Genomic DNA, 27,892 nt, shown 5'->3' with positions numbered 1-27,892 from the left:
ACTGCACGCAGCTTTGTGGAATTGTTTAGCCTGGTGATAATTATCTATGGGTCGGTTGCTGTGATCCCGTCTACCCAATAACCAAGAAATTGTTGTGCCCTTACCAAGCCTTGAACTTAACTACCAATAGCAGGTGGTTATTGTAGATTTTATTTTATTTTTTACAGATTTTTTGGGGGGAGAAAATATGTTTTCCACCCACTTAAGATAAGATAAGATATTCCTTTATTAGTCCCACAATGAAGAAATGTACAATATTGCAGCAGCAAAGTGAACGGTAATAAAACAGCAATAAAAAACTATAGTGGTAAAAATATTGCAGTAAATGTTCCTAAAAATTGGTCACTGTGCCATTTAGTTTCCCCTTCACTTTCCTTATATTTGAACATGTTGACAAGCATGTGATAAATGTGTGATTAGGGGTCCAAAACGAAAAAGGCAGGATGGGTGTTATAAGTCAGAGAAAGGAAAAACTGTAGGGTAAAATCTTTTTGGTTTTCTAAGACAACCCAAGGATGAACCATACAATATATATATTAACCATCTTGTGAAAGGACACTGCATAAAAAGTAAAGTAATAAAACTCAAAATGAGGTACCCCTGAGCACTCCCAAATTTGTATCTTGTCGCAGAATTATATGTTTTGAATCCTTATTAAAGGTAAGTGAAGCACACTAGTAGAAAAATGTACTCTAAGGAAAGTATTCAGCTTTTCATAATGTTGATTTTTTACATTGATCTTATATATTGATATTTATTGAGGAACATTGGTAACCAAGGTTGAAATGGAGATGATAATTCATGCTTTTATTTTGTGTCAATTCAACTCAAATCACTTTATTTTTTAGGTCATTTAGGTTATTGTAACACTCTTTCTCCCTCTTTAAATCAAGCTTCTCTGAATCATTTCCAAACCGTCCAAAATGGAGCTTGTTGGCTTTTAACAAGAACATCACATATCACACCAATGTTATCCTTGCTAGCTATTAAATTTCATCCACTTTGACATACTGGTGCTAACCTATAGAGCCTTGCATGGTCAAACACGCCAGTCAGACTCTTCAATCTGCTGAACAAAAAGTATTGTCTGTCCCTGAAACCCACTACAAAAAGGTGATTGTCTCTAGATTGCTGTGACACTTTCATGAAGCAGCTGAAAACATTTTTATTCAGACACACTTTTGGTTAGTCTGTCTGAATAATGACTCTACATTATTTATTGCCTTGTCTTGGAATTGTTGTACTTGTTTATAATGGGTCTCTATCCTGATTTGTTTGTTGTTGCTTGGATGGTAACTTGGTCAGCCCTGTGCTGTTTGTGTGATTTATATTTTTAATATTTTATTATGTAAAGCACTTTGTGATTTTGTATCTCTGAAACGTACTGTACAAATAAACATTACTTATTTACTTACTTATATTGCAATATGTTCTGATGAATCAAAGTGGTAATATGTAAGGTTTTTTTATTTGTTTGTTTTTTCAAACTATGATGATCGGAATGATCTTTTCAGAGGTATGAAGGCCGCATCTTCAATACAGACAGGAAAGGGAGCAGGATGGGGTTTGAATTGTGAGTACACTGTAACCTAACCATATGTCTTTCAAATAAAAATTGAGAAGCAGTTGCTTCGGATGGATACCTCCATTAAATTATAATAGTTTTATTGAACTTTGACTTAATTTATATTTTGCCCTATGTAATGGGTTTTCAGGCCCTAAATTGGTGTGCTGGCCTATAGAATAAATCAATTGATCATAAACAAGTAAATAAGTCATTTTTTTGGCTGGAAGGCATCTTTAATGAGGACCATGGTTAGAGCATAACACACACAGTGAGTGGGAGGACATGCATTTTTCTCTAAATATCCTCTGGCACTAACCCAGCTCCCTTGAAATAATCATTGGACTATGACCACTATTTACAGAGTGGCTATAAGATAAAGCATTAGCTCATTCCTTTCACTATGTATTAGACTAGCCATTATTCATGATTAATAAATAAATAAAGGCCAGTGTCACTGATTCATGCTCATTGAAAGTCAAGTCCAAGCAGTGGGATGAACAGCACTCATCATAGTGATCTTACGGGCTATTATTCTCATTGGGTGTCATGGTAAGTGTGTGTCAGTGTGTTTGCTCTGAGTTAAAGCTCATTACAATGTGATGCTATGTTCTCAACTGCAGCAGCAGGGAGATAATGTAGACTTTACTACTCTAGTGTCACACTGGTTCCATGACAGCAAGCATGTCAAGTTTTTAAAATATGCTCTTTTTCATTGATTCCTCAGGTGACAAGATGAGGCGCTGTCCTTTACAATACTAGGAGGGAATACAAAAAGGAAAGTGTGTCAGTGCAGCTTAACTGTTGAGATGAGGGGCTGTGAGAGTAAAGACAAAGCAGTAATGTGCTCCTCCCAGTGCATGACTACTGACACGGATGAGACATGGTGCGGTTGCAAAATTGTCACCAGGCAACGAAATTCATTCACACACTAATGGTTTCTCCTGGAGTTAGACGATTGCTCAAACATATAAAATCATGTTAAACTGCAGAAATGCGGGCAACGCAGCAAGCAGGGGACTGAATGTGAGGAAATTATATTTTAAGAGCAAACAGGTGACTGCTCTTTGATAAAACTATCACATTTTGACAGAAGAGACTGTCTTAATCACACAGATTTAAAAGCACACACTACCTTCACGGAAATGAATGTTTCCAAGCGCACAAATGCACAAGTACACACGCACGCACGCACGCACGCACACACATACACACACACACACATACACAATATTTGTTGTGTCTGTTCCCCGCCTATTGACACTACTGGTAAAACAGATGGCACAAGCCACAGGAAGTGTATATAAGTTTTCTTCCAAATGTAGATGGTGAGAGGGAGACAAACAGCAAATTAAAAAGTCTTATTTCAAAGCTTGACGTATAAAAAAACAACAGATTATAAATGCCTATGATTCATGTGGCAGGTTATATGTTGATTGCAAAGGACAATGTGCTGCATTTGATCTCAAATCAAATGAAGGTGTCAGACGCAGGCCTAAGGAACCAGACATGATATCCAATTTGCATAACCTGTGGGCTCTCTAATATCTTGGGCAGATCATGAAGATTTAATGGGTTCATATAGACATTCAAAGAGTCTGGATCTTTCGGTGCATAATTCTCATAATAATTGGAGGTGATGCCAGCATGGAAACTTGCTGCATTTGTAGTAATGACAAGTTTGCTTTTTATTTTATTTTTTTTGATGAGTCGACAGAAAGGTTATACCTTTCCAGGGAGAGAGAGAGAGATGGAGAGGAAGGAAAATAAACGTTACATAATGCAAAAGGCCCTGTCCTTCAGCTCAATAACAAGGTGCTACGCTACATTACCCCCTAAACCTCCATCCTACTGGCACCAATTCTCATGGGTACTAGACACATTTGTGATGCATTTATTTCAATATGGGACTTGCCAGATAAAATACCCTGCAGGATGTTGATCGGCAGCTTGAAATACACTGTAGTTTCATCACATGGTTTCATCACAGACGAGACCAAATATTTTGCACTTCTAAGCTGCATCTCCATAGGGGCTTTGTCAACTACTTTCAGGTTTTTAAATAGCAATATAAATGTAACATCTAAGAAATGTACCCTAACCCTTAATCAAAATCAAGTTTATTGGTCAAATATAGTCAGATCCAATCCATCTTGTTGTAAGAGGATTTCATCATATAGTGTTGAAACAACATACAACCCCCTCAAAGAATAAAGCTGTTAGAGGCAAAATAAAAGTCCTGCACAATCTGAACTATAATCTAAATCCCTATCCACTGTCACATTTACTTCAGTGACATCAAATGCATCTATCATGAATATTATTAACAGCATGATTTGTTTGATGCTTCATTTGTCATGTTGTGCCACCCAACTACCAAAAAATGAAGTCTCCACCAGGGTTATTATAGTCAATGAAAACTAAGACTAAAACTAAAACTAGCAATGAAAAAATAATTTAGTTAACTGAATTTAAAATAAAAACTACAATAAAAAAAAGAAAACTAAATAAAAACTACAATGAATAATGTAACACTAACTAAAACTAAACTGAATTGCAGATAAATTCAGCTTCGTTTTCTCCCTCGATTAGCCTACTTCCTGTCCTGCAGCAGCCGTGGTTAAAGAATGAAATTAAAAAGGACTAAAAAGGACTAAATTAAAAAGGATTTGATAAACCATATTTGGTGTCACTCATTCTTTCATTCTTTGCAGCTTCTACAAGTCAAGGTTTTCTCTTAATACCTGAAAAACTAAGACTAAGACTAAAACTAAATAAAAACTAAACTAAAACTAGTCAATTCCTCAAAATAAAAACTAAACTAAAACTACTAAATCACTTGATGAACTTACTAAAACTAAACTGAAATAAAAAAGCAAACTAAAAACTAAAGAAAATTTCAAAACTATAATAACCTTGGTCTCCACAAACAGTTCCTGTATTTCCACTCAAGCACACCAATATGGCCAGTGTGCTACAAAGCTACTGTTATATGTAGCTATTATAGTAAACCATACAAGCGCTGGTATATATGAACTGGCCTTTCATTGAAAAACTCATAAAGAAAGGATGTATTGCATTTAATATATCTCTGGAGGGCAGGAGTGGATGAACCCAGTTAAAGAGTAACTGCCTATATGGGACGCTCCAAGAAGTTAAGTGAACGCACATGCAAGGAGGCAGGGATCATTTCATTGGCCAACACTACACCTGGCCTTCTATTATTTGGAGGATTTTGACAGAGTTGTTGCACAAAACAAAGAACAACTTTTACGAGGGTACAGAAGTAGCCTGAGTGTGAGGAAAAGGGCTAAAGCTGGAGCAGGAAATCTGTGCAAGCAACAATATATCTGACTGCAAGCATACAGATTGAGAAGAAGCAGAGCAAATCTAAGCACAAGCAGGAGCTATTTGAGTGCAAGGGGAAGGGTTTAAGAGAAAGCATTACAAAATCTGAACGTGAAATCGATAAATCATGCTCTTAAATTGAAAGACCACACTCTTGAATAAAGATAGGAAAAAAGCTCCATATAAACACTCTGGAGTGTAAATCGACCGACCAACATCTTGAATAAGATGTATTTCTTGCTCTTATGCTATTAAAATGTTAATGCGTACAAACGTTGTACAAAAATAGACAAAATAGTATAAAGTAATATTCTTTAACATGTTAGCAGAACAACTAAAACTGAATATATGAAGACAACATGTTTACAAACTATACTCATGACATGAAAGACGCCAAAATTATTCTTTATGAGGTATGATCTGTACAAGACGTGACTAAAACATACTCAGTAAACCACTGCACCTCTGTGTTGGAAGACTTTTCTTTCTTTTATTGCTGTTTTTCTTATCATATTACTTGTTTCTAAGGCCTCTGTAGGATACCAATGAGCTCAGTAAAAAAGATCCGTGGACTGTAGAGAAAGGCATAGGGAGATGTGCCCTCCCCTGTCGACAAAGGGGAATAAGAGAAAGAACCCCAGAGAGAGCAGTCTTTGAACAGTTCTCCTCCCCTGTGCCTTGAGGACACCGAGATCAACATTAGTGTTGATTGGGTCGAGCCAAGCCACAGCCATGAAACACAGCTTCTGTGACCGTGTTTTTGAAGTCAGCCGCTGACCCCTTTTATTGTCTTTTCCTCTGGGAGTGACAATTCAATCAGAGGATTCAGTGGTCTACATGTCCACCAGATTCACAAAGCTCCTCATGGCAGCACTACTGAGACAAGCCAAAAGTCCATGAAATCCTTTCCTGAAGGATTTATGAGGGATTTAAGTTCTAAGACACTGTTTGTGATCGTGCAGCATGAATACAGAGAGAAAACTGCATGCTCTCAGCCATTAGCACCGATAGTTTAAATCAAATGAAAATAGAAAATATATTTTGAGAAAGTGAATTATAGCTGTCCCAATATATCTCAAATGCGCAGCAAAACAGCAGATCTGTACATCCCCAGAGCGCCTTGACATTTAAACTCCCTTATACTGTAAGTATGATGCAACTAAACATGTGATTATTCTAGTGTGGGCGTTCTCAATCTTTTCTCTTTTATTGTCACCACACAAGATGCTGTGATATCCCAATAACACAGCAAAGGTATAACACTTTATTGCAGAGAAGGTGCTTGTTTGATCTAATAGTTGGATAATTGCCATTTCGCTGGGTTTTCTTTAGTCAGTCCTGAAGGCAGGCTGCTTTTTTTTTTTTTTCGTCCAGCTCCCTGAATAACTGTCGTCAGCTGTCCAGTCCCAAGAGGCCAGTGGCTGAGCGGATAAAACGGTGCCTCCTTCCAATCTCTAGGTATTGCAATCCAAGGCCACTTTCCCTTTCCCTCCTCCCCACAGGCCCTGAAGATGCAGTGAGTACATCTCCCTGACCAAGGCAGAGTGGGGAGAAGAGAGGCCACCAGTGGCACCAACATTTTTATATTTCTAGATGACAGGAATGTAATGTATTACCTTGCCTTTTTCTTAGGGTAATAAATTCTTCTGTATGATACATAAGCCAAAATACTCACAGTTAAATCAAAGTACTGATGGCTTTACACCATGCTCAATATCTTGTGTATTTTCTTGTAATCCTTTATGGATTTGCTCTTTTTCACAGGTTATGGCAGCCCTTGCTTTCATTTAAGCAGGCAGGATACATTCCAATGCTGTCTTCTGCAGGGCAAAGCTGATCTAATTCCCCTTTCTATCAATACATAATCCATGATAATGAGCTGTGCAATTCCTTAGATGAATATGCAAGGTCTTCTTTCTCTAGGCATTGTAAATAAATGGAGCCAACATTAATCGTAGTGATAATTAATTGCCTTCTGGAGATTATACGACTTGGCCCACAGCAACTATGCAGAGGTTATATTATATCTATTATATTGAAACATTGTTCGTAAAGGGCGAGTGGAGGATTATAGGTGACAGGGAAACGAGCGATCAGAGAAGATGTCAAAAATCTGATGCAGATGGGAACAACTAACAGGTCCCCAATGTACCTAGTTTTATTGTATTATTTTATTTTATGAATATGTTGTGTTTTGCTAAGCCTACAGAGAGAAACTGCTCCTCCAAAAACACAAACGTCTTCTGGCACGGAAGCATGTGCAATAACTAGAACAAGGCAGTCAACAAGAGTAGCACAAGATCATCATAGCTGGGTTGACTCTGTAGCAATGAGCAAACCCTTACAGCAACTTACATTTACATTCAATAAAGCTTTCAAGGGAAAATACGCAACAGTTGGGCAATGTCTACTTTTCCTTTTTTTTTTCTAGACTATCAATCTCATCATATCTTTCCATCTATTGTCAAATCTCCTGACTCCAATCTATGGTCACAGGGTTTGGGGTTATGTTGCCTTATGATAGAACACACTGCTGCCCTCCTGTCTATTGCATTCGTGAGCGTGCAAGCAGCCATGAACAGCTGTTGACTGAAATTATATAAATTTGACTAAGGCAGTGAGGCTTTCAGCTCTTTCTGCAGCACGCATTCCCAACCACAGCCTTCATGATATATGACCTTTTGCACACTAGGACATTAATAATTATTGCACACTGTGGTCAATTTATGCACAGATGTCACTGCCAAAACTATAAAGCCCTAATTACACCTAATAACTCATACTGATGAGAAGCCTATACTGAAGCCTGAATTCTAATAATTTGGTTTTGTAAAAATGTCCTTTTTTTTCTTTTGACGGAGGGGGGGGGGGCTTCACACATACACTCATGATGAGGTTGTCAATCTCATCATGATTTACAAATTCTAGCCTAATTCAGCTCATGATAATATTGAATTGCTGCTCTTTTTTCCATTAAAGGAAATCTATGACTTAGAGGTGTAAATAATAATAGCAGAGAGCACGCATTCCACAACCAATTCTGATGTGAAAGACGAGTGGAGGTTTATGTGACTACAGTGGGATCTGGCAAGAGCAGATTTTTCACAACATAATGCACCACATCCACTTTCTTCATTCTTCACAGAATAATAGAGCACTTTCAATAATAACACATTTTCAGCCAGACTGACAGTCTTCAAAAATTATCTACTGTGTCTGTGGCGCCCTTCTCTTGGGAGTAAGTGCAGTAGTAGTCAAATTGTGTCCTGTTGGATAAATAACCGATCTCTACAATGTGCACTACACCACAGCACTACAACATGCACTTAGCAGTAAAATTCTGGCCTTGAAATGCTAGTTTGGGGAAATCTTGGACTTATACACAGGTATGAGTCAATTTCCAGCATTCAGTTTGTCATTATAGCATGAACATAGTGTCTGTCTGGCACTGAGAGCTAATTTAATTAATGCATGCAACAAGAGAATAACAGACTTAATCATCTAGTGCACCCTATTAGAGCTGCATCAATTAATCTATTCATTGATTATTTGCCAACTATTAAATTCATCAGCAGCTATTTCTTATAATCTTTTTTTCTAATATAAAAAAAATTCCAAATGTGAATATTTTCTTGTTTCTTTAGTCTTTGAATGAGAGTAAACTGAACATCTTTGCATTATGGACAGTTGGTTGGTGCCATTTCCTGTTCGATAAAACAGACATTACAGTCAAATATTGATATTGTGATGCAATATTTGATGCAAAAAGAGCTTAATAGTAAACACATATGCATTTGTTAGCTTGAAAGATGGAAAATAAAAGTTCATTCTAACATGGAGAGCGGCAGCTGCTTAACCATAATTTATGCCAGTTTATTTGTACTACTTTCACACCACTCCTGTAGCATAGTCCTCTTCCCTGCTGTCCATCTCAATGTGAAGGCACTCATAATTTTACTAAGATATAGTTAAATACCCTGCTTCTGTTTGTAGCATGCTTCTAAGGTGTGCAACTACAAACAAGATATGAGGGAGCTTCATGTCTTAAAATGACCACAGCAGCTGTTCTCTGTGACGAAGGAAACCGCAGACTTCTAACACCTTTCAAACCTACAGGGGGGAGTGTTTGATCCTAAAAAGAATACCTTTTGGTCGGGATATCACTTGATGCATGTTAACATGCGGTGCTGTGGTACCTCATTTGTTTTACATTAGTGAGGAATGGATGGAATGGGTGACTTACACATTTTGTCAGTTTCATCTGAGGCATCGGGGCAGTCGGGTTCGCCATCGCAGAGCCAGGCCTCTGGGATGCAGGTTTGCTGGTCATGACAGTGAAACTCTCCTACGTCACACAAGATGGCTTCTGGATGTAACGAGGAAAGGGTGGAGAAAAGAGAAAGAAGAGATGCAGCATGAGGTGATGGAAGTGAACAAGTGGATCGCATGTTTCACGCGAAAACATGAGCATGAGTGTGAGTGTGAGTGTGAGTGGAGAGGAAGTGGCTTCCACTTGGAGCACATGCAGTAAATGGCTGTAGTGAAGAGGCATTGATGCAAAAAAATTATCATTACATTATCATCAATGGAAGCACACAGCTGAATAGAACATGGATAAAGCCAAGGTTTCTCAAGAAGCTGCAGCTCCACACTGTATGTGCTGGCAAAAATGTGCAATGGCTGACAATGTCCTTGTCAGTGGTGTATCTTTTGCAAACCACAATTCTTTGCCAAAACAGGAGTTCACCTTTTTTTTTCTTCAGAAGATTAAAAAGCTACCAAAAGCAGCAGGCACAGACGTTGCCCAGGCATTGTGATTTTGACAGCTATTCTCCTCTAACAAAGACATGATGTCCTTTGCGCCATGGCAAACTATTAAAAAGCAGTTTGGCAAGTTTGTTCTTATCTTTTCGCCTCCTCAGTGTTGTGCTTTTATTTCATGGTGGGATGGGGGGAGTTCAGTGAAAGCTCAGTCAACTAAAAAGTCATCATAGCCTTTCAATATAGCAAGCATCCGTCAAAGTGTTGACATGTTTCCTGCCGGTAGCTGTCAAGAGACTCAACTCGATCATACTGCAGAATGACACAAGCTTTTGCTAAAGATTTGACATCACAATGTGACCTACCACTACTTCTCCTCCGCACTGAGCAAAAACGGTAATTTGTTTCTAAGCTGAACCCACAGACAATCAAACAGATTGTCTTTTCTCTCTCTATCTCCATATTTTTCCCAGTGTGTTCCTAACCCATTAGTGGTGGGAGTGGAGCAAGTGGGAGATCAGGTCTGCAGCGTTTGAACAGTGGGAGTGATAATTCAACGCACTGCTGCTCCCTGCCCAGGCACCCTCCAGCAAATTCACTACCCGGGGACAAATCCGAAAAGGTCAAACATCTCATCCATTCTACCTCTTCTATTCCCACTGATGCAATATATTTGAAATCTTACCATTTAAATCAAGGTCTTTTTTGAAATATTCAAAGCTTTTTTTTTCACGTTTAAAGATGGACATTCTTCAAATCACACACTGAAACCATCAAACCTTAAAAAGAAAAATAAAGAAATTGCATGTCATGCTAAGCAGGAAAAAAATAAAAGGCATTTCAGGATAACCTATTGCACGAGGAATCAGTTTGTGATCATTATTTTTCTTCTAAACAGTGGAACAGCACCAACATAAAAAATGTATCTTGCCAAATATTTCTCACAACACTGCTAACTTCATAATAACACCCAGCATTTTTCTGCTAAGCCAAGATACTTGGCTGCAGTCAAACGTGCTTCTTTTAATCATCACCAAACAGCACAATATTGTGATCTCAGCAAACATGCTGTCAACCTTGATGCATAGTGATTATCACGGCAAAAAAATATTAAACAGCACCAGCCTTTAATAATACGATGGGTTGTACATGATATGACTGTTTAGTGGTAAAATCCACTTGGGGTCACACAATATTGTGACATTAACAACAGCCCATAATTAATTATTTCATATTTAAACCTATGTCACAAAACAAGCACACCAGTCTAAACATTTCTACTTTTAAATCTGTGCTATTTACAACAGAATGCATGAATTGTATATGAGTTAAGTACGTCAACTGCATTATTCACATTTCCACTTAATAAATAGTGAGGCATCAGTAAACACATGCTGGGCTTAGAATTGGAATAGGTATGCTCAGTTTGCTGAAGTCTCTAAAGGGATGTCTCCTTCTCCTTTAAAGCTGAATTGATTACCATTGAAAAGCAGAAGGTTGGCGACAGAAGGGCCATCTCCTCAGCTAGTGATGGAAGCTATGAAAGGCATGGCCCCTGGACCTCGGAGCAGCCCAGTTACCTATTGATGTTCTACCTCCTTTCATCTTCACCTTGAAAGCTGAGGGGCCAAATATGATTCAACTAAATGACCTCTTATGTCAATTCATCTCTCCATTCTCCACACACCCTCTCATTGACACCACCTGGGAGGAGGGTAGGAGGTGTTATAGTGCCACTCTGTTGTTTGTTTGTTTTTTGTTCCTTTTCCATATACCACTGCATTTGCATGTGAAAGATACATGAAGGTGCAGTTTTACACAGTATTATGTATTTTGCTGGTAATTCTATATAAACAACAAACAAGAGGTGACGGAAGGAATAGCAAATAAACACAACAAAAAAGGCAGCAGCCACCTTGAGTGAGTGAAGAAAGCCAAACTGGTCCCATTACCATAACAGTGGGAAACGCACAGTGGCACTCAGCCGGGCACATTATCGCAAGCTTCATTCCTGTCACCCAACAGCCACCACTGGCACAACACTGTGGCTCATTAAAGCCATTGAGCCTTTGAAATGTGCCAGATTTACAGAGGAACAAAGAGTTATTTGGAGGCAGAAAGACAGTGAAGACGGTTTGCAAACCCTCTGAAGGAAAACCAGCCAGCCCGCTTTGCAGCAGCATATATTTTGATCAAGTTTTGTTGCTTGAGATGAGGTATGAATTTCAGAGTGTTGACCCAATTACTCAACAAATCTAGTATACTGCAAAATGAACACTCAAATAGCACAACAAATCTCTTGATCCTGCATTTTGCAAAGTCATTCATTCTCATATGTGCTCAGTCCTATTAAACTCTGCATTACATGAGGGCTTAGGTCTTCATTTATCTTTCTAAACAATATTATATTCCAATGAGGTAAGCTACAAACCACTAAGGCATTACAATCCCCTGAATTGCATCAGACACACAGTTCACAATATGGTACACTGGATAAGTCGTAAGCCACAGGCCTATTCAAATGTAGCCTGTGTTATAAAAGAAAGAGTACTGCACACAGCTCAAAGTGGCGAATTACACACCAGCTATATTGCACATCTGAAAAAAAGCAGATGTGAGAATACTCCTCAGTCAGGTCTATCATACAGTTGCAGGTTGAGAAGAAAGAAGCAATTTGCAGTTCATCCAAGTTGCTCAGTTCTACATTGAACACTTTGTGTGAACATGACAGGGACAAGTGATTGCCCATTAGATATATATTGCATTCAGGGCATAAGGTCACCCAATAACCTAATAAGTGGAGGAAAAGAGAAAACATGACTGAACATGAATGTGCAAGCATTCATATAAATTTAGACTTATCCAATGACAAAGAGAAACATTATATTCAAAAATAACAGTTTAAGAGACCTTAAACTGTTTTTGCAGTCAAAAATAAAGACAGTGTTTTTTAAATTATTAATATGAAATACTCCTTTCCCACTCAGCGGCTATAGGGGGGTGTCAGAGTCTGTAATTGATTGACAGCAGCTTGCAGGCTGAGTCCCTGCAGCTTTAGTTGCTTCAAGTGACTCTTATTTTGTTATTATCAATTAAACTGATTATTTTCTTGGTTGGTCATTGATTATTTGTTTGGTCAATGAAACATCAGAAAAAATATCTATCACAGTGTCCTGAAGTCATCTTTTTTTAATTTTTATTTTTAATTAAAATAGTTTAATTTTGTGTTAGTCCACTAATTGCTTCATCAATGTACCAAATTTAAAAGACATGGACAGACAATGGTTTGTTAGTATTGGTACACAATAGTATCTAAACCAAAGAGACATTAGCAGGTAAGTTTATCTGCTGTTTAATGTACTCCATAAATAGCAAATGAGCTATCAAGTGTGCAATTGACATTAACTGGTCCATGACAAGACTTGTTTTTTCCATTTGATATTTTCTATATTAATTTGAACAGCAAATTGAAAACTGCTCGGATTATGTTTTTGATTGACACAATGAGTGTTTTCAAGTTTTCACATTTTTGTTCAACTTTCCTGACAATATCCACTCTAGCAATATAATATCCGCCAAAAGAAGCTAAAGCATGATTAACATTTTGAATTATTAAATACTCTCAGTACTTGATCAAGGTTATGGAAAGCTCATGGCCTAAATAATAAAGAACTTAGAAAAAGATGTGTTTTCTCTGTTGTTATTTAATCAAAACCAAAATCGTTCCCTAACCATACCAAGTGCTTATGTTGTCTAACCACCCATACTGCCACAGGCCAACTTTCAACCCTGACCACCTTCCAGTAACTTACGTGTAGTGAAGAGGTGTTGCTTGGAATGTGATCATAATGCATTCTGCAATTAAGTCTCCCAATAAAATGTAACTTGCAAAACAAATTGGTGGTATATAAATGTAAATTCAAGGAGAAAGGGTTACCACCTACACGTAAAAATGAAAGTCAAATGCATCAAGTTCAGCTTCTTAGTTAATTGCGAAATCTGTAAAATGACGGTATGAAGTAGATTTAGATAGCAAGGGTGAATAGAAAGTGGCTCTTCCAAAAAAGTAAATCAAAATGTTTTACAACAAGTAATGTCAAACTGATGATTTATAACAGTCCCACTCATTTCCCACACATTTGCATTGTGTAACTCAAATTTACAGGTTAAAATACAGCACATTTAAATGTTTCACAAGTTGTTGAGGACATGTGCGCATGGGTACACAAATTCACACACACAAGTACAAACCTCAGTCCAACCCCACCCATGTACGTGCACATAAATGAGTGTTTTTGGGGGTTTTTTCACTCTCACACTGCCAGACTAGACTTAGTGTCCTGGCCAGCTGCAGGTCATATGCATTATGGATGAGCACAGGCTATGAGCCAAACTAAGCAGGTTATTAAGTATAACAACAGTATAATGCGGTCTCCCCTTAATCTTCATATCTTTAATCTGACAAAAGATGCGATGTAGTGCGATGCATCTCAATGATGCCTCACCACTGCATAATAAATCTTTATTACAACTATAGTTCTAGAAGTGACATACGCCATGTGGTATTTAGACTTAAATGCCATCCACGTCAAGTCTGATCAGAATATGAAGACTGGAGAGAGTACCGTGACTCTGCTCACTGATGAACGATTTGAGAATGTCACGGCACCACTGGACGCGTGCCCACAGTTATCCGTGTACGTCAGCTCTGCAGCAGCACTCCAGAATCTACTCCAACTACATCCTGTAAAAGAATGTAGGAGTTAAGGAATTAATAGAAATCACTAAGTCAAAGATAGGGAGCTGTGTTACAAGAAGGGAGACAGAAAATAATGATGTACTAAGAGAGAAAAGCAATTGTGTTTGGGTAAAACCGGCTGTGGGAAAAGCCAGCTCGTACCGGAGGCCATCCCTCATGGCAACGCCGAACAACTCTGCATTCTAGCCATGAAATGGGTAAGAAATCAATGCTGTAGGACTTTGGGGCCTTCATTAGATACTGCCTGACCTTCACCACAGTGCGAGGTCACTTTTATTTTCTCTACAACAGCAGGGGCATGTCAACAAATTATTAGAAAGGAGCATCATATGAAAAGTTTTGGATGACAATGGTAGAATGCCCTCCTACTCCTTGGCATAAATCCCTGTGCCAATAAACAATGAATGATTCATAAGACTGATCTTAAGCTGTGCACTGTTTACTGCCCTTTTACTCCACATGTGAGGCAATGTGTTACAGCACACTGCATTCACAGCGAATCTACATTACAAGAACTATTTGAAGGTATTATTAATGAGTTTGACTGGAGTAGTGTTTACTGCATGTTTTTTTGAGCTGCATGATTTGAGTGAAGGGAAGAAAATATTGCTGTTAAAAAATGGCTGGTTGACATTGTGAGGGCAAAACCATGTAATCTAAAGTCATATTACACCAAATCATTGAAGATAAATTATTGTCAATTAAAAAACTGGTATTAAAAAAAAATAGAGGTTTCCATGGATGGACGATTCAAGTGATTTTGTCTCAGAAATGTAGGCTTTAAATTTCTCCCAATTCTCTTTCAGTTTCTCCACTGCAGTTAAACACACAGCATGTCAATTCTGCTGCTAGGGGTCTCTCAATCAAGAACTGTGTCTATTTGGGTAGGGTAGGGTTTGATGACGTTGCAAAGCACATATTTCAACAAAATATTTAACAAAGGTCTAGTCATTTTTAATTTTAATATGGAACAATTACATACTAGGTCTGTAAGCCTCAAACTATTTAAAATATGTGGGATTTTAATACCTGGAATTGAAATGTGATGTAATAGTTTGGGCCAGTTTACAATATAATGCACAGTATCTATTTGACTATAAAATGTAACTGTTGTAAAATGTGTGATGTACTGTAGAGTCTTCTCACAGCTGGAAAGAGTTTTAAAGGTCTTCTCTTGTGTTTTTGAACCAAGTTAAATATGTAACACTTAACTGTATCAGACGTGCAAGAACACGCCTGCAGTAAAATGATGCAGGGCAATTGAGGTCTTACTGGATGACTTATTTAATTAATAGTGGTCTCAAGCATATTTAAGGAATCATTTCCATATGGATTGGCATGTTGGTGGTTTCAAATGACAGTGAGAAGTGATCTTATGAAATGTAAGAACATTAGAGATCATTTTAGTGATTTTCACCCTGGAACTTATTTTCTTAGTATTTGTCATCATTATGGTGATGTTGAGAATATTTTAACATTTTAACTTGCACTGTCCAATAAACACATTTATCGGCAGCTTCAGTGTATGTGAAGAGATGGTGTGCTGATCAAAGCAGAAACACTTGCACATCAGTAACACATATTAAAATAGCACCTTTCAGTTATGACTGTTCTTGATAATTCTGTCACATAGCTCAGATTCACATTGTTTACCCTGCTGGCTGCTATTCACCCTGTTGTTCTGAAGTACACCAAGTCAGTACCTGTGATTCACAGCATTAATGTGATTTGCTTAGATATATAGATAGTTCATTATTGTCACACAACAGTGTTGGTGATAATTGTTTGGTAGAGAACAGCTCAGTTCCAGTGCAAAAGAAAGACGAAACAAGTAGACCCGACACAATAAAACCATTACAATGACACGCTATGAATATGAATGCAGTTCTTACTATATATGTGTGTTTGTGTTTGTGTGTGTGTGTGCGTGTGTGTGTGTGTGTGTGTGTGCACTTCAGTTCCCCAGCTTATCAAGCGACCCAACAGACACAGAGCACAGTGATTGATGTACCAGTGCATCTAGTCCAGTCTGAGTTCAGTCAAGTGCACACAGAGCATTCAGGTCAGTATATGAGATGTTGTGGCAAGGATGGCTTGCAAGGGGTGTTAAGTGTTCTGACTGCTGAAGGAAAAAAGCTGTTTTTAAATCGAGTGGTATTATAATATGGACCTGAAGTACCTTCCAGAGAGTTGAATGGGGCAAGGTCATAAACAAGTATTACTATTATTATTGGTACAAAATGCTTACATCTTAACTCATGCAGTATATATATATATATATATATATATATATATATATATATATATATATATATATATATACATATATATATATATATATATACACACACATATATATATACATATAATCAATCATTTAAAATCAATCAATATATATAAAATCAATCATTTAAAAGAATATAGCCCATATCTCACTTGTGAGTGCAGCTGACTGTACTAGAACCTATAAACAGGACAGATTTTTAGTATATCAGGCAGTCAATATCAAGATTTCGTGTTATGTTTACTACTTATGTTGACACATTTCTGCAGTTTGTGATGTTGCCGAGATATCAGAGCCTAAAAAATCCACATATCCTCCTGAAAATCCTACAGGTGATTGACAGGAACACTTTTTTCTGGTTGAAAATATGTGTTTACAGTAAGTCCAATTAACATATCCATAAACCACAAATCCAAAATATGAGGGTAAACATAGATACAGTCTATATTATTAAAATATGCATTGCAGTTATGTGGCAGTGAAGCAACTATTCGAAATCAGGGCGCTCCAAAATATGCATATTTCAAAGTTAAAATGAGAGTAATTTTTGTGTGTATTGGACATAGGCAATGAAATGAGATCAGTAAACAAATTGGTTGTGTTTATCATGTTTACCACATTAACCTCTGTCTGGTGCTTTACCAAAGAAAGTGAGAAGAAGGATCTCTAATACTGGTATCCATACCAATTGGCAACTACTACAACTTGAGGCTAAAGCCCATGTGGAAGTACCTTAAAGTGCAATGCCATCGACAGCTGCTCGATGCTGGCTCCAATTGACTCATATTCAAAAAGCATCAACTTATCTCGAGAAATACCAAGTCAATGATTGTTTTTTCTAGAATACCTATTTGTGACCCTCCATATCATGAGTGATATGACATCATGAGTGTATTCATTTTGAATTACATTAATTTGCTTAAAGCATGTTTGAGCATTGTAAGGATCACAATCACATCTTGACTCAATTTAGGCCCTCTAATAAATGGTGATAGTCATTTTCAAAATGTTCACTTTGTTAGTATAAGACACCCCTGCATGTACAGTAGGTCCTGCCTCCAAATGTAAAAGATAGCACTGAAAAGCAGCAACTCCAGGCTTCAAACCAGCTCCAATGCAAACCAATGGCTGACGTCACACCTCACTACATTCATCTTTATGTAAAGCCTATGGTCTATGCTAGCTTTTCTTGGCTGCAGCACTACCTCCATGCTGTTTAAGCAAGGAATCTCATACCAAGGGCCTCGTCTAAGCACACTGCCAGCACACTAAATTAATGGCCCCAAATACTTTATTTGGCTTGGCTGCTAGTTTCCACACTACATTTGTATCAGGTATACTCCATATGGAATCAGAAAGGAGACTATGCTGATTAATTACAGTTAGTTATAATATACATTAACATTTAACCCTGCATGCAGTACATTGATAAGTGAAACAAAACGAACACGTTCCATCTCATTTTAAAAGACAACAGTTTAGTCATGAGTAATATAATGTATTTAACAGAGTCATCAATCAATGGTAGATTTAACCTTACAAAAAGAAAAAATTTAAAGAGATTTAATCCTTACAACAAAAAAAAGTCAAAATATCAAAATCTTCATTCAGCCCATGAGTGAACATATTATAGAGATGCAAAATGTTTTCCCATGGAGTAGTCTGCTGGGTCACATGTTGGGTATACTGCACTTAATAAAGATGTAAGGCTTAAACATTAGTAGCTGTGCTAAGTCAGGTCAGGTTTTTGGCAGCGTTACTTCAGTGTGTGGGCAGCCATTGTTTTAGATTCAGCAAAGTTGCCCGGATAACTCAGTAAACCTGTTTCTTGGGACAGGCCCCAGTGTTCACACAAAACCACACAGGAATTTGAAACAGGATGCACGTGCATTTTAATTAGTGCAAATAAAATTCTCTTTTTTTGCCAATGCCCCACCTCATGATTCAGATAGTATAGTCCTCTTAGAAATCATTGAACACATTTTTAAGGGCTCTGAACTGTTCCCTGGTTTGAATCTAGCCTACGTATGTGAATTTCATTTGCATGAGAATGTGTCATTATACTGCCAATAATAGAAAAGTGCAAACCCCCAAGCCTCCCCTTGCCTGCCCTATTTCCATGCTCCATCCAAGGTCATCTAATAACCATGTTCCTTCAAAGACCTCCATCTTAACCAGCAGCAGTCAGAGGGATTTATACCCCACTCCATGTCATGATTACCAATCAGGTGGCGTAATAGCTGCTTAAGCAGACAGGGTTTTTGCCATCACCCAGGGGTGAACTGCCAGTCAAGGTTTCCACTGAGTTTGTCCAATGCTGGATGATACTCTGTGGGGCATGTCAGTGCAGTGGGTGTAGCCTCCAGATTAAACTGCATTATCGGAGTGGAGTGAGAGCTGTTACGGTGAGGGATCACATCCCTCATGGTCCTCACTGTACCTTGGCAGACAGCAAGTGAGCTGTTCATTATCTAACAACTCCATACAAACCTTGAAATTTCTAAATTCATTGCCTTATTTTAAAAAATAGAAGTTGTTTTAAATATAAAAAAATCAATACAAATAAATGTAAATCCAGAAGACAGAAAGTTGTAACAATGCCTCAACATTAGAGCATTACAAAAGCTCATAAGATAAATGCTTACTTACAACACATAAACAAAGATCATTTATATTGGAATATTGAAAAATAAGGACACTTGGGTAAATAGGGGGATTCATTGTAAGGGTTGTTATGATATCAATAGAGAAACAAAATAAGGAATGGGTAATACACTGGTATACATGTAAAACATGTACACACACACACACACACACACACACACACACACACACACACACACACACACACACACATCACAACTTATGATGGCAAAAAACAAGATTCTGTTAGATTTTTGTTCTCCTGTAGTCTCCCACTGGAGCTGATTTTAATCAAGTATAAATACTTAATTCATCATGCTGCAGGCATGGTATGGTGCTGTACATCTTCGTGAAGTTCTTCAAAGGAAGATTTATTGATTTTTAAAAGCAAAACAGAATAATAATAATAATAATAATAATAATAATAATAAATAATAATAATAATAATAATGACTGAATAATGGAAAATATAGCATATTTTACAAATGACTATAACTGTGAAAATCTAAAATACAATATTTGAAAAAGGGAAAATATATGAAAAGGCCAAAATCAGCAAATGGCACATTGGTTTAACTGTCTATATGGTGTAATAAACCTCTTCGCATTGCTAATGTGACATTTCTGTCTCATTGCCTGCCTCCAGACCATAGAAGCATGTGATTAAGATGGACTTGCCCTTTATTTAAGTTTTTCCACTTTACTCCTCAGTGAATTCAGCAAACTTGCACAGCTGGGAGTCAGCTTACACACATCAGATTAGCTTTGTTCCATTAGAAATAGGGAAAACATGTCTCTTCCAATGTGTCTCGTAATACAAAACAGCCTTATTAACTAGTGGAAGCAATGTGGCTCTGTTAAACTGTGAAATGAACCCAAGAACTGAAGAAAATACAGGCCAGAGCCACTGCATTGTTTTCTAATGTGTGATGCAAACTTGTCCAATGATTTTCATTAGAGGCAGTTATTTGTTTTCTCATTAACAAAATTACAAAAAAAATAAATTACAATTTATGAAGCTGAGTGGCAGAGCACTGAAGTCAAACTTGTACTGACTGATTAGCATCAATTGTTTCAATTGAACCTCACAATCATTGTCTCATTCACCTGGCATGTAACAAATAATCATATTTATGCAGTTGTAGAGCACTCATTCCAGTGCCGTCCTTTGCTACTGCACCCTCCACCAACCTCCTCCAAGTGTTCAACAACTGTAGTACAACAAGTTACAGCAGCACGGTAGTTTTGTCTTGTAACTGTACAGAATTAGTAGCGGAGAGTCCAAAAGTCAAAACTTCTATTGTAACCTATTATACTGATATATAGCTTCTAGTACTCCCTTAAATAATGGAAAACAAGCACGCCAAAACAAACAAGATTTGTCATTTATCAACTAGCTCACCTCACCGATTAACCCACTAGCTAACTGACACATACCTATGCAGGCAGATGACATTGCATATGACAACAATATTACATGCAAATACAGAAACTTTCCAATTTTCAAATCTTTTAAAAGGTGTTTCCATTATTTTCCCTTTATTTTGCCATCATGTTACTGTGTAGGAAATGCTTTAAATGGATGACAGGTATACTCATTCATGGCGTGAATTCCTTGTAGAACCAGAGAAAATGGTGCTTTGACATTATAATATCAAAAAAGAATATCATCTCCATTAAATTGAAATACCATATTTTTTCACTTGGGTACTTTTATTCAAGGAAATTATTATTTCATTCACTGGTGTGAAATTGAATAAAAGACTCAGCAGGTGAAATATACTTTTCAGACATTAAGACACTTAGTAATATCAGTGGTTGGAAAGATCTTTACTCAAATAGAGCTACTTTTAAAACTTTTGGTGTTAAAAGTAAAGCTATAAAGTATTCTTCTCATAAAGTATTAAGAGTATTAGGTAGTTTTTTAAAAGATGATGTATCCATGCAGAAAATATCTTCTTTCAACAATCTCTCTAATAAATGATAAAGATATGAACAACTTAATTCTAAATAAATCTACAGATAAAGAAGGAATTTTGTATGTTAAAGGCTTTTTTTAAAAGTTTTTTGAATCTTGTAATCACAATAAAGAAAGCAATCTCTGTATATATGTACTTTGCATATCTCGAGAATTGTTCATTGGATCTGTTTCACATTTGGTGGGTGTGTTGCTGGGGGAACCAAGGAAGTGCAATGTGAAATCGGTGCAATTTGGACATGTGACATGCTCAATATTAATGAACTTTGAATAAACTAGAGAGCAGTGAGCTGGTCTTCTCTGCAGCATAGGGATGGGGCTTATGGGCTCTGCGAATGATCGACAGAGAGGAGAGACAACGGTGGAAAGCTTTCCCTGAGAAAGATAAAGCCAGTAAATGACAGAAATCTAGCATTATTTTCTGATTATTTCACAGCAGTTATGTTCTAAAGCAAAAATAAATAATCATCAAACACTCAACAGGTGATTTACTGGAAAGACAGAACCTCTTAAGTTTTTGTTTTATTTGTCTCCTCTTCATTTCTCCTCATTCTTCCAACTCATGCAGCAGTAAATATAAAGAACAACAGGACAAATCTGTGTTGTATCTTCTTCATTTGTGAATGCTGTGTTTCAAATATTGCAGCTTAGGGAATAGGAAGAGGAAGAGAGAGAGAGAGAGAGAGAGAGAGAGAGAGAGAGAGAGAGAGAGAGAGAGAGAGAGAGAGAGAGAGAGAGAGAGAGAGAGAGAGAGAGAGAGAGAGAGAGAGAGAGAGAGAGAGAGAGGAAGCAGTGAAAGGCTTTCTCTGAAACCGAAAACCATCAACGAGATAAATGACTGGCCAATCTGTGGTGTGCTGTGTTCTCATGTCACATTTTAGTGTTAGGTCAGCTTGAAATAACTTTTTTTTACATGGCACATGGTTCTAAAAAACAGAGCTTTTAATCAAGGATAAAGAGACTCTTTGGCTACTTCCCACGTGCAGTTGAAAACCAATATGTCTCATATGAGCACAACTCTTTTGAGCAAATATACCCACTCAAATGATCCACACTGAAGCCACAGAAAATAAGCTATCTAAGAGCCCAATATGATTGGTCTCCTTTATTTTACATTTTTTTCAAAAGCTTTTGTGTAGTTTATTGCAGCCCCATTTAAGTGCAGCCCCATTTTAGTTGAAATGAAAATAGATGAACTATAACCGATGTTTCATGTACGTCAAGCTTGTGATTGCAAGTACACAGCACCATTTTGGTGCTATAGCAAATTCTGTTATTTCAATTTCTGTGAATAGTCATGAACACACACATTCATACACTTAAATCATACTTTGGTATTATGAGGAGATTCTCACTCACTGATTACTAACAACCTTTAGGCTTGCCATGACTGCGGAGTCATGTGTGTGCTCATAGCAAAACTGAAATGTGATAATATGAATCTTTGACAAAATTTGACCTTACCAGCCTCTTTTATATTTGATCTATTAGTCTAGGAGGTCTTGAACTTGGGTAAGAGGGGTAAGCGGCAGCTGCAGCCAATTCCTGATCATCCATCATTTGTCTGAAACACCTCTGCAGATCAGGTTGCAGGACTGTAACCAATGACATGCAGGTCTTCCTTGGTGTCTCAAGCCTGGTAATTTGGATAGTAGCAAGTGGATTACTGGCAGAAGCCACCCCATACAGGACTCTGGACTCTGACTGGAGGATGTTTGATCTTTTGCAGGTTAGTGATGTAGATCTTCTTTCCAGGGACTCTATCTCTATGTGATCAGCAGTTTCACAGATACAGTGGGTCTGGAGATGACTTTGGCTTAAGGTTACAATGTGGTCACTAATTCTTTGAAAGCTGCTGGTTACAACAGGGGTGGAAGACTTGCACATACGAAATTGATGATAAGCTTGTCATCAGTTGCTTGTGGGACATGTTTTCTGGTAACCTGGCTTACTTGCTTGCTAAGTGTGTGTTCGGTGTGGCTGTGATGTTATTTGATGTGCTGCTGTCATAGTGATGTCATGGCACTGGTCAATCTTCGATGGATGTCCTCTTTAAAACGTAAATATTATCAATATTATCCAATTCAAACATTACCTCATCACATCACTTCTATTAACACCAAAACACCAAACTGAGTGAAATTGTTCAACCAGAGTAATTATTTAAGCTAATCATTAATTGTTAGCATGATGTGAAAGTGTGGTTAATTAGTTTAAATGATTACTAATTGTTGATTAATTTGTTCTAATGAAAGTGGTTCTCCTAATATTTTTAGATAACATTTTTAAGAATTGTAGCTTAATTATTTTAGCATGCATCAATGCATTGACTAGCTCTGTCCTGCATGTATCGCAGACTAATCGATGACATTAGAGTGTAGTTTTATGTTAACTTGCTTTAGCTAAGTTAATAACTCAAAATGTATGAAAAAATAAAAAAAAAACAAAATAGCTATAAATCTTACCTCAAAGCAATTTTGAGATTAGAAGCTGAATTCTCATAGGCCAATCTCACTGTATACGGCAAGTTTGCGTTGCATTTGCAGCCTTCTTTCAAGTGCAGTCATGTTTTCTCTTCATCATTTTTTCCCCTTTTTTCATTGTCCTTGTGGTCTCAATTTGGTGTCAGTGGTCGTCCTTCCAAATCTGTGCCTGCTGCATGTTTCTTGTTTGTTTTTTAAATGATTTTCATTGGCCCATTTTCAATCTGTACACAGCCTTATTGGATACAACAATGCAGATGAAATGTTTTGATATAATTGAAACTGTAGGCCTACTCAGTAGTGAGTTATGGTTTTAAAAGTAGCTATGAAGATTACATAGTGTAGTGCATACTTAAGTGAGAGTAAAATTACAGACTTGGAAAAAATATCTAAAAGTATATTTTTTAAAAGACTTAATTACAATCACTGGAGTAGCTGTAGTTTGTTACTTCCACCCCTGAATAATTTCTTGAGGTGGCTCCCCATCAAGTACATTTAGAGTTCATGTAGTTCAGGGAGTAATAAATATAAGAAATAACCTGAGAGTATAAAGAATTTCCACAGTACTAGAGCTTATGGATTGAACTGCCTGTTTGGACAGCTTGAAATCTCAGCTGCCAGTCTGGTTACAGAGGTGTGACCAGTATTGATCGCCAACATACTGTACATCAGTGTTGCAGGACGTGGAGAGATGAGATGAGCACACGGTTATAGTAAGAGCTGTTGATACTGTATGGTGCTGCAACATCAGTTTTGATATAAAGCATGTCTCCATGCCTGAGAGTGCCTCTTCTAACTCTGAATATAAAAACAAGACAAAATCATTAACATACTGTATATTAGATCATAGTCTAATCAAATACTATACAGTAATTCATATGTGTATGCACATCACTCTAAAAAATGTATGTAAGCTGTCCAAATGGATTATTCACAAAGAAACTTGCTAAAGCTGGTTAAAATATTGTCACTTGAGCCACTACAGCCTCTATAGGTAACCTGTAACATGAAATACGGTATGTAATCTGCACATATGTAAATGATTCTGATTACAAATTAATGCACTTAATAAATAGAAATAAAGTGCAAGGAGAAAAGTATATGTTACTGAGAAAAAAAATGTATTCACTGCTTGCAAAACAGTGGTTTTGGTTTTTCTTTTTATTCTCTGATTTAATCCAGTGTGTTGATTAAATAAAATTATGATCTATTATAACAACCAACATTAAAAGTTGAGATTTTTTCATTTCAGTATGCCAGAAAACTGCAATGCATATCACAAGGAACGTGTGCTGCCATGGCATCTCTTTGGTTTCAGGCTTGTTGCGTCATGCAAACAATGCAACATCTGAACAAACCCTTAAACATATTTAATTGATATTGCAGTGTTCTGAGATCTCAGCCATTATTGTGCTGAGTACACCATTAATAAACTGCAGCTTTTCTTCAGACAGAACCACAATTAATAAATGGTGTACATTAAGATTAAGAGCAGAGTGTATTCATGAATTCACATTTGAAGCTTCACGCAACCAAACTGATGCTTCTATAAAAGTAGTACAATGAAAATTGGTCTCATACATCTTCTGGGGGCATTGTCTGTGCTTGTGTTTATCTCCCCGGGTTCATTATTCTTTTGCTTAAATGATGTTGATAATTACTGCACATACTCACTGTAAATCAACAAATCTCCTACACACTATACATTTACTAAATGTAGTGGCGTTCAGGCCATTCTGCACACCAACTACACTATATGCTAACATGTGAATGCTTGTGGGTCCATGTGTTCAGGGTCCGCCGCAGGTCCCACAGCTTATGAAAGTAAGGAAATGATAAGCAACACATATTCCTTGTAAAACAAAGCTGAGATCAGAGAAAGCTGAGTGTTTTCCACATCTTGGCCTAAAGCAAAGACTATTCTGGCTCTATTAATACTTCCTAAAAAAAAACGAAATTCTTCTCAGGAAGTAGTCTTTTTGCCCTGCAGACATATGATGTGATTTGTATTATAGGCTTACACATAAGCACTTGTAGAATTCTGAATCATGAAAGAATATAAAGGCAAATCCCAGTATATCAGTTTAATTTAGATACATTTTGATATAAGACAATTGTCTGTCAAGATTCAAAGTCCTACTCACTACAGCAGTTTTTCGTGGTACTAAGGTTAAACAAACATGTCCAGTAAAAGTGTCCTGACAAATTTGATAGAGCTCATTCTCAGGACGATGGCTTTATTCCAAATGATTTGAGAGAATAAACTTGGAATTTCTGTATTACAGCTTATGTAAAAAAAAAAAGAAAGGAAAATAAAGAAAGCACAGCACGTCATTTACCACTGTGATAATTCATAATTTCTGCCAACTAAAGGAAATTATGACTTTCACACTCTCTATAATGTTAATGGACCAATCTCAGAGCTGTAACCTGTTCTCATTCTCAGGTCATCAAATACCAGGGTCCCCTCGGACCCTCGGCTTCTGTATGAGAAGCACCAGACTTTCAACTTACTCATCAATGTAAAGGAATCAGCATCATTATTAGAAACATTTTGCTATGTGTAGTATCATGGTAGTTTGTGAAATTTCAGTTGGAAGTATCTGTCGTGCCTGCACCAACTGTAAATAATGATGTCTGATGGTGTGACAGTGCTCTGGTTAAGGTCTGGTTAGGTTTAAACACGGGTTAGCTTTAGGGAGAGATCATAGTTTGGGTGAAAATGATTACTTGAAACATAGTTGGAAGCAAGAAGAGAAAAGTCATCTCTCACAGCCTGTTTTTGTTACACTTGTAATTTTAGGATATTAAACTGTTAAATTAAATGTTTCAATGAATTATTTTGCCAAGTAGGATTCTCACAACAGGTTTCGATTCTTCTCCCAGACCATAGCCGACTGCACTGACCATTCAGCCAAAGTTCAGCTCATAAGATACACAAACCTGCAGCTATTTATACATCCATGACACAAACACAGACAGCAGAGTGTCGCAGAGGAGAGAGACGGAGACAGCAACATAACCTCATTACACTACCAGTCCCAACTTGTCTGCTCTTATCGGACATGTTTTCTTTTTGTTTCCTGGAAAACTAATTATCTTATTATTTGTTTGAAATAAATGTGTGCTTTTCCAAATACTTTGTCAGATTTGGTTCCAATTCAAGTGGACATCACTGTATTAATTAAGAGGAAAGTGAATGAAGGTGCCTGTAAGCAAGGAATGGCAGACCTTTTACAAAACAGCTGCTGATTATTTCACTATACTCTTAGTGCTACTTTAATGTATGTATCTTTCTAAGCTCATTTTCAAAATGAATCTTTGGTAAAAGTCTTCTATTAATGTTATCCTGCCTGCACATATTTTTCTTCTTGAGCAACTCAGTGGAAGACAGGAATTCAAGCATCAAGGAACGTTATAAATAAACTGTTGAAATCTCACAGCAAACACTAATTCAGGAACAGTCTTTTCTGCATGCAACTATAATATGAAAGAGATTGTCTGTATTAAACAAGGCTGTAGGCATTTATGAGTAAAATCCATTAGGAAAGTCGATCAGGTCGGCCTCTTTGGGGCATGAAAGTGAGTCAACAGAGGGAGGATCAGATCTACTTTATTGCCTGATTAAAATCAATTTGGTGTGTCCGATGCTGAAGGTGGAGAGATGAAATGAGAAATGGGGGATTGTTAAGCATCCCCCCCCCCTCTCTCCCAACTGAACGCTGTACAGTGTGAGAGAAAAGCCGGCTGTGACAGTTCTATGACTCAGTGATTTATGACATGTGGCACTGACTGAAAAAACAAACAAACAAGCACAACAAAGGTCATCAGATGTGCCCTGCCATGCAAAACAGACATATATGATTAAAAGATTATGAGACGAAAGTTTTGACACTGCATAGTAATGATCACTCCTACATGAAAATGAATTACCATGCATTGTACCCTGCTTGTGAGATCAAATTCACTTAATCCAATTTCATGTTTTCACTCATATTAAAACAGCACCATAATACCATTATGTGCAATAAGCTCTCAGGTCTATTCAGCTCTTTGTTTAAATGACAAGATA

General features: G+C 37.2%; 1 protein-coding gene across 1 annotated transcript in view; it reads right to left on the bottom strand.

Annotated features, from left to right (window-relative positions):
- Positions 1 to 19,142, bottom strand: part of lrp1bb (low density lipoprotein receptor-related protein 1Bb) — a 204,709-nt gene extending 185,567 nt beyond the window's left edge. The window contains exons 1-3 of the mRNA XM_053329127.1: positions 18,988 to 19,142; positions 18,360 to 18,425; positions 9,156 to 9,280 (exon numbers count right to left, since the gene is read on the bottom strand). Coding sequence (XP_053185102.1) covers positions 9,156 to 9,280; positions 18,360 to 18,425; positions 18,988 to 19,142 — 346 coding nt within the window. The remainder of the gene's footprint in view (positions 1 to 9,155; positions 9,281 to 18,359; positions 18,426 to 18,987) is intronic.
- Between the last annotated feature and the right edge of the window lie 8,750 nt (positions 19,143 to 27,892).

Source organism: Scomber japonicus, chromosome 11, assembly GCF_027409825.1.
Source record: "Scomber japonicus isolate fScoJap1 chromosome 11, fScoJap1.pri, whole genome shotgun sequence".
Classification (NCBI taxonomy): domain Eukaryota; kingdom Metazoa; phylum Chordata; class Actinopteri; order Scombriformes; family Scombridae; genus Scomber; species Scomber japonicus.
The sequence above is the reverse complement of the archived record's forward strand: the minus strand, read 5'-3'. Positions and strand labels throughout refer to the sequence as shown.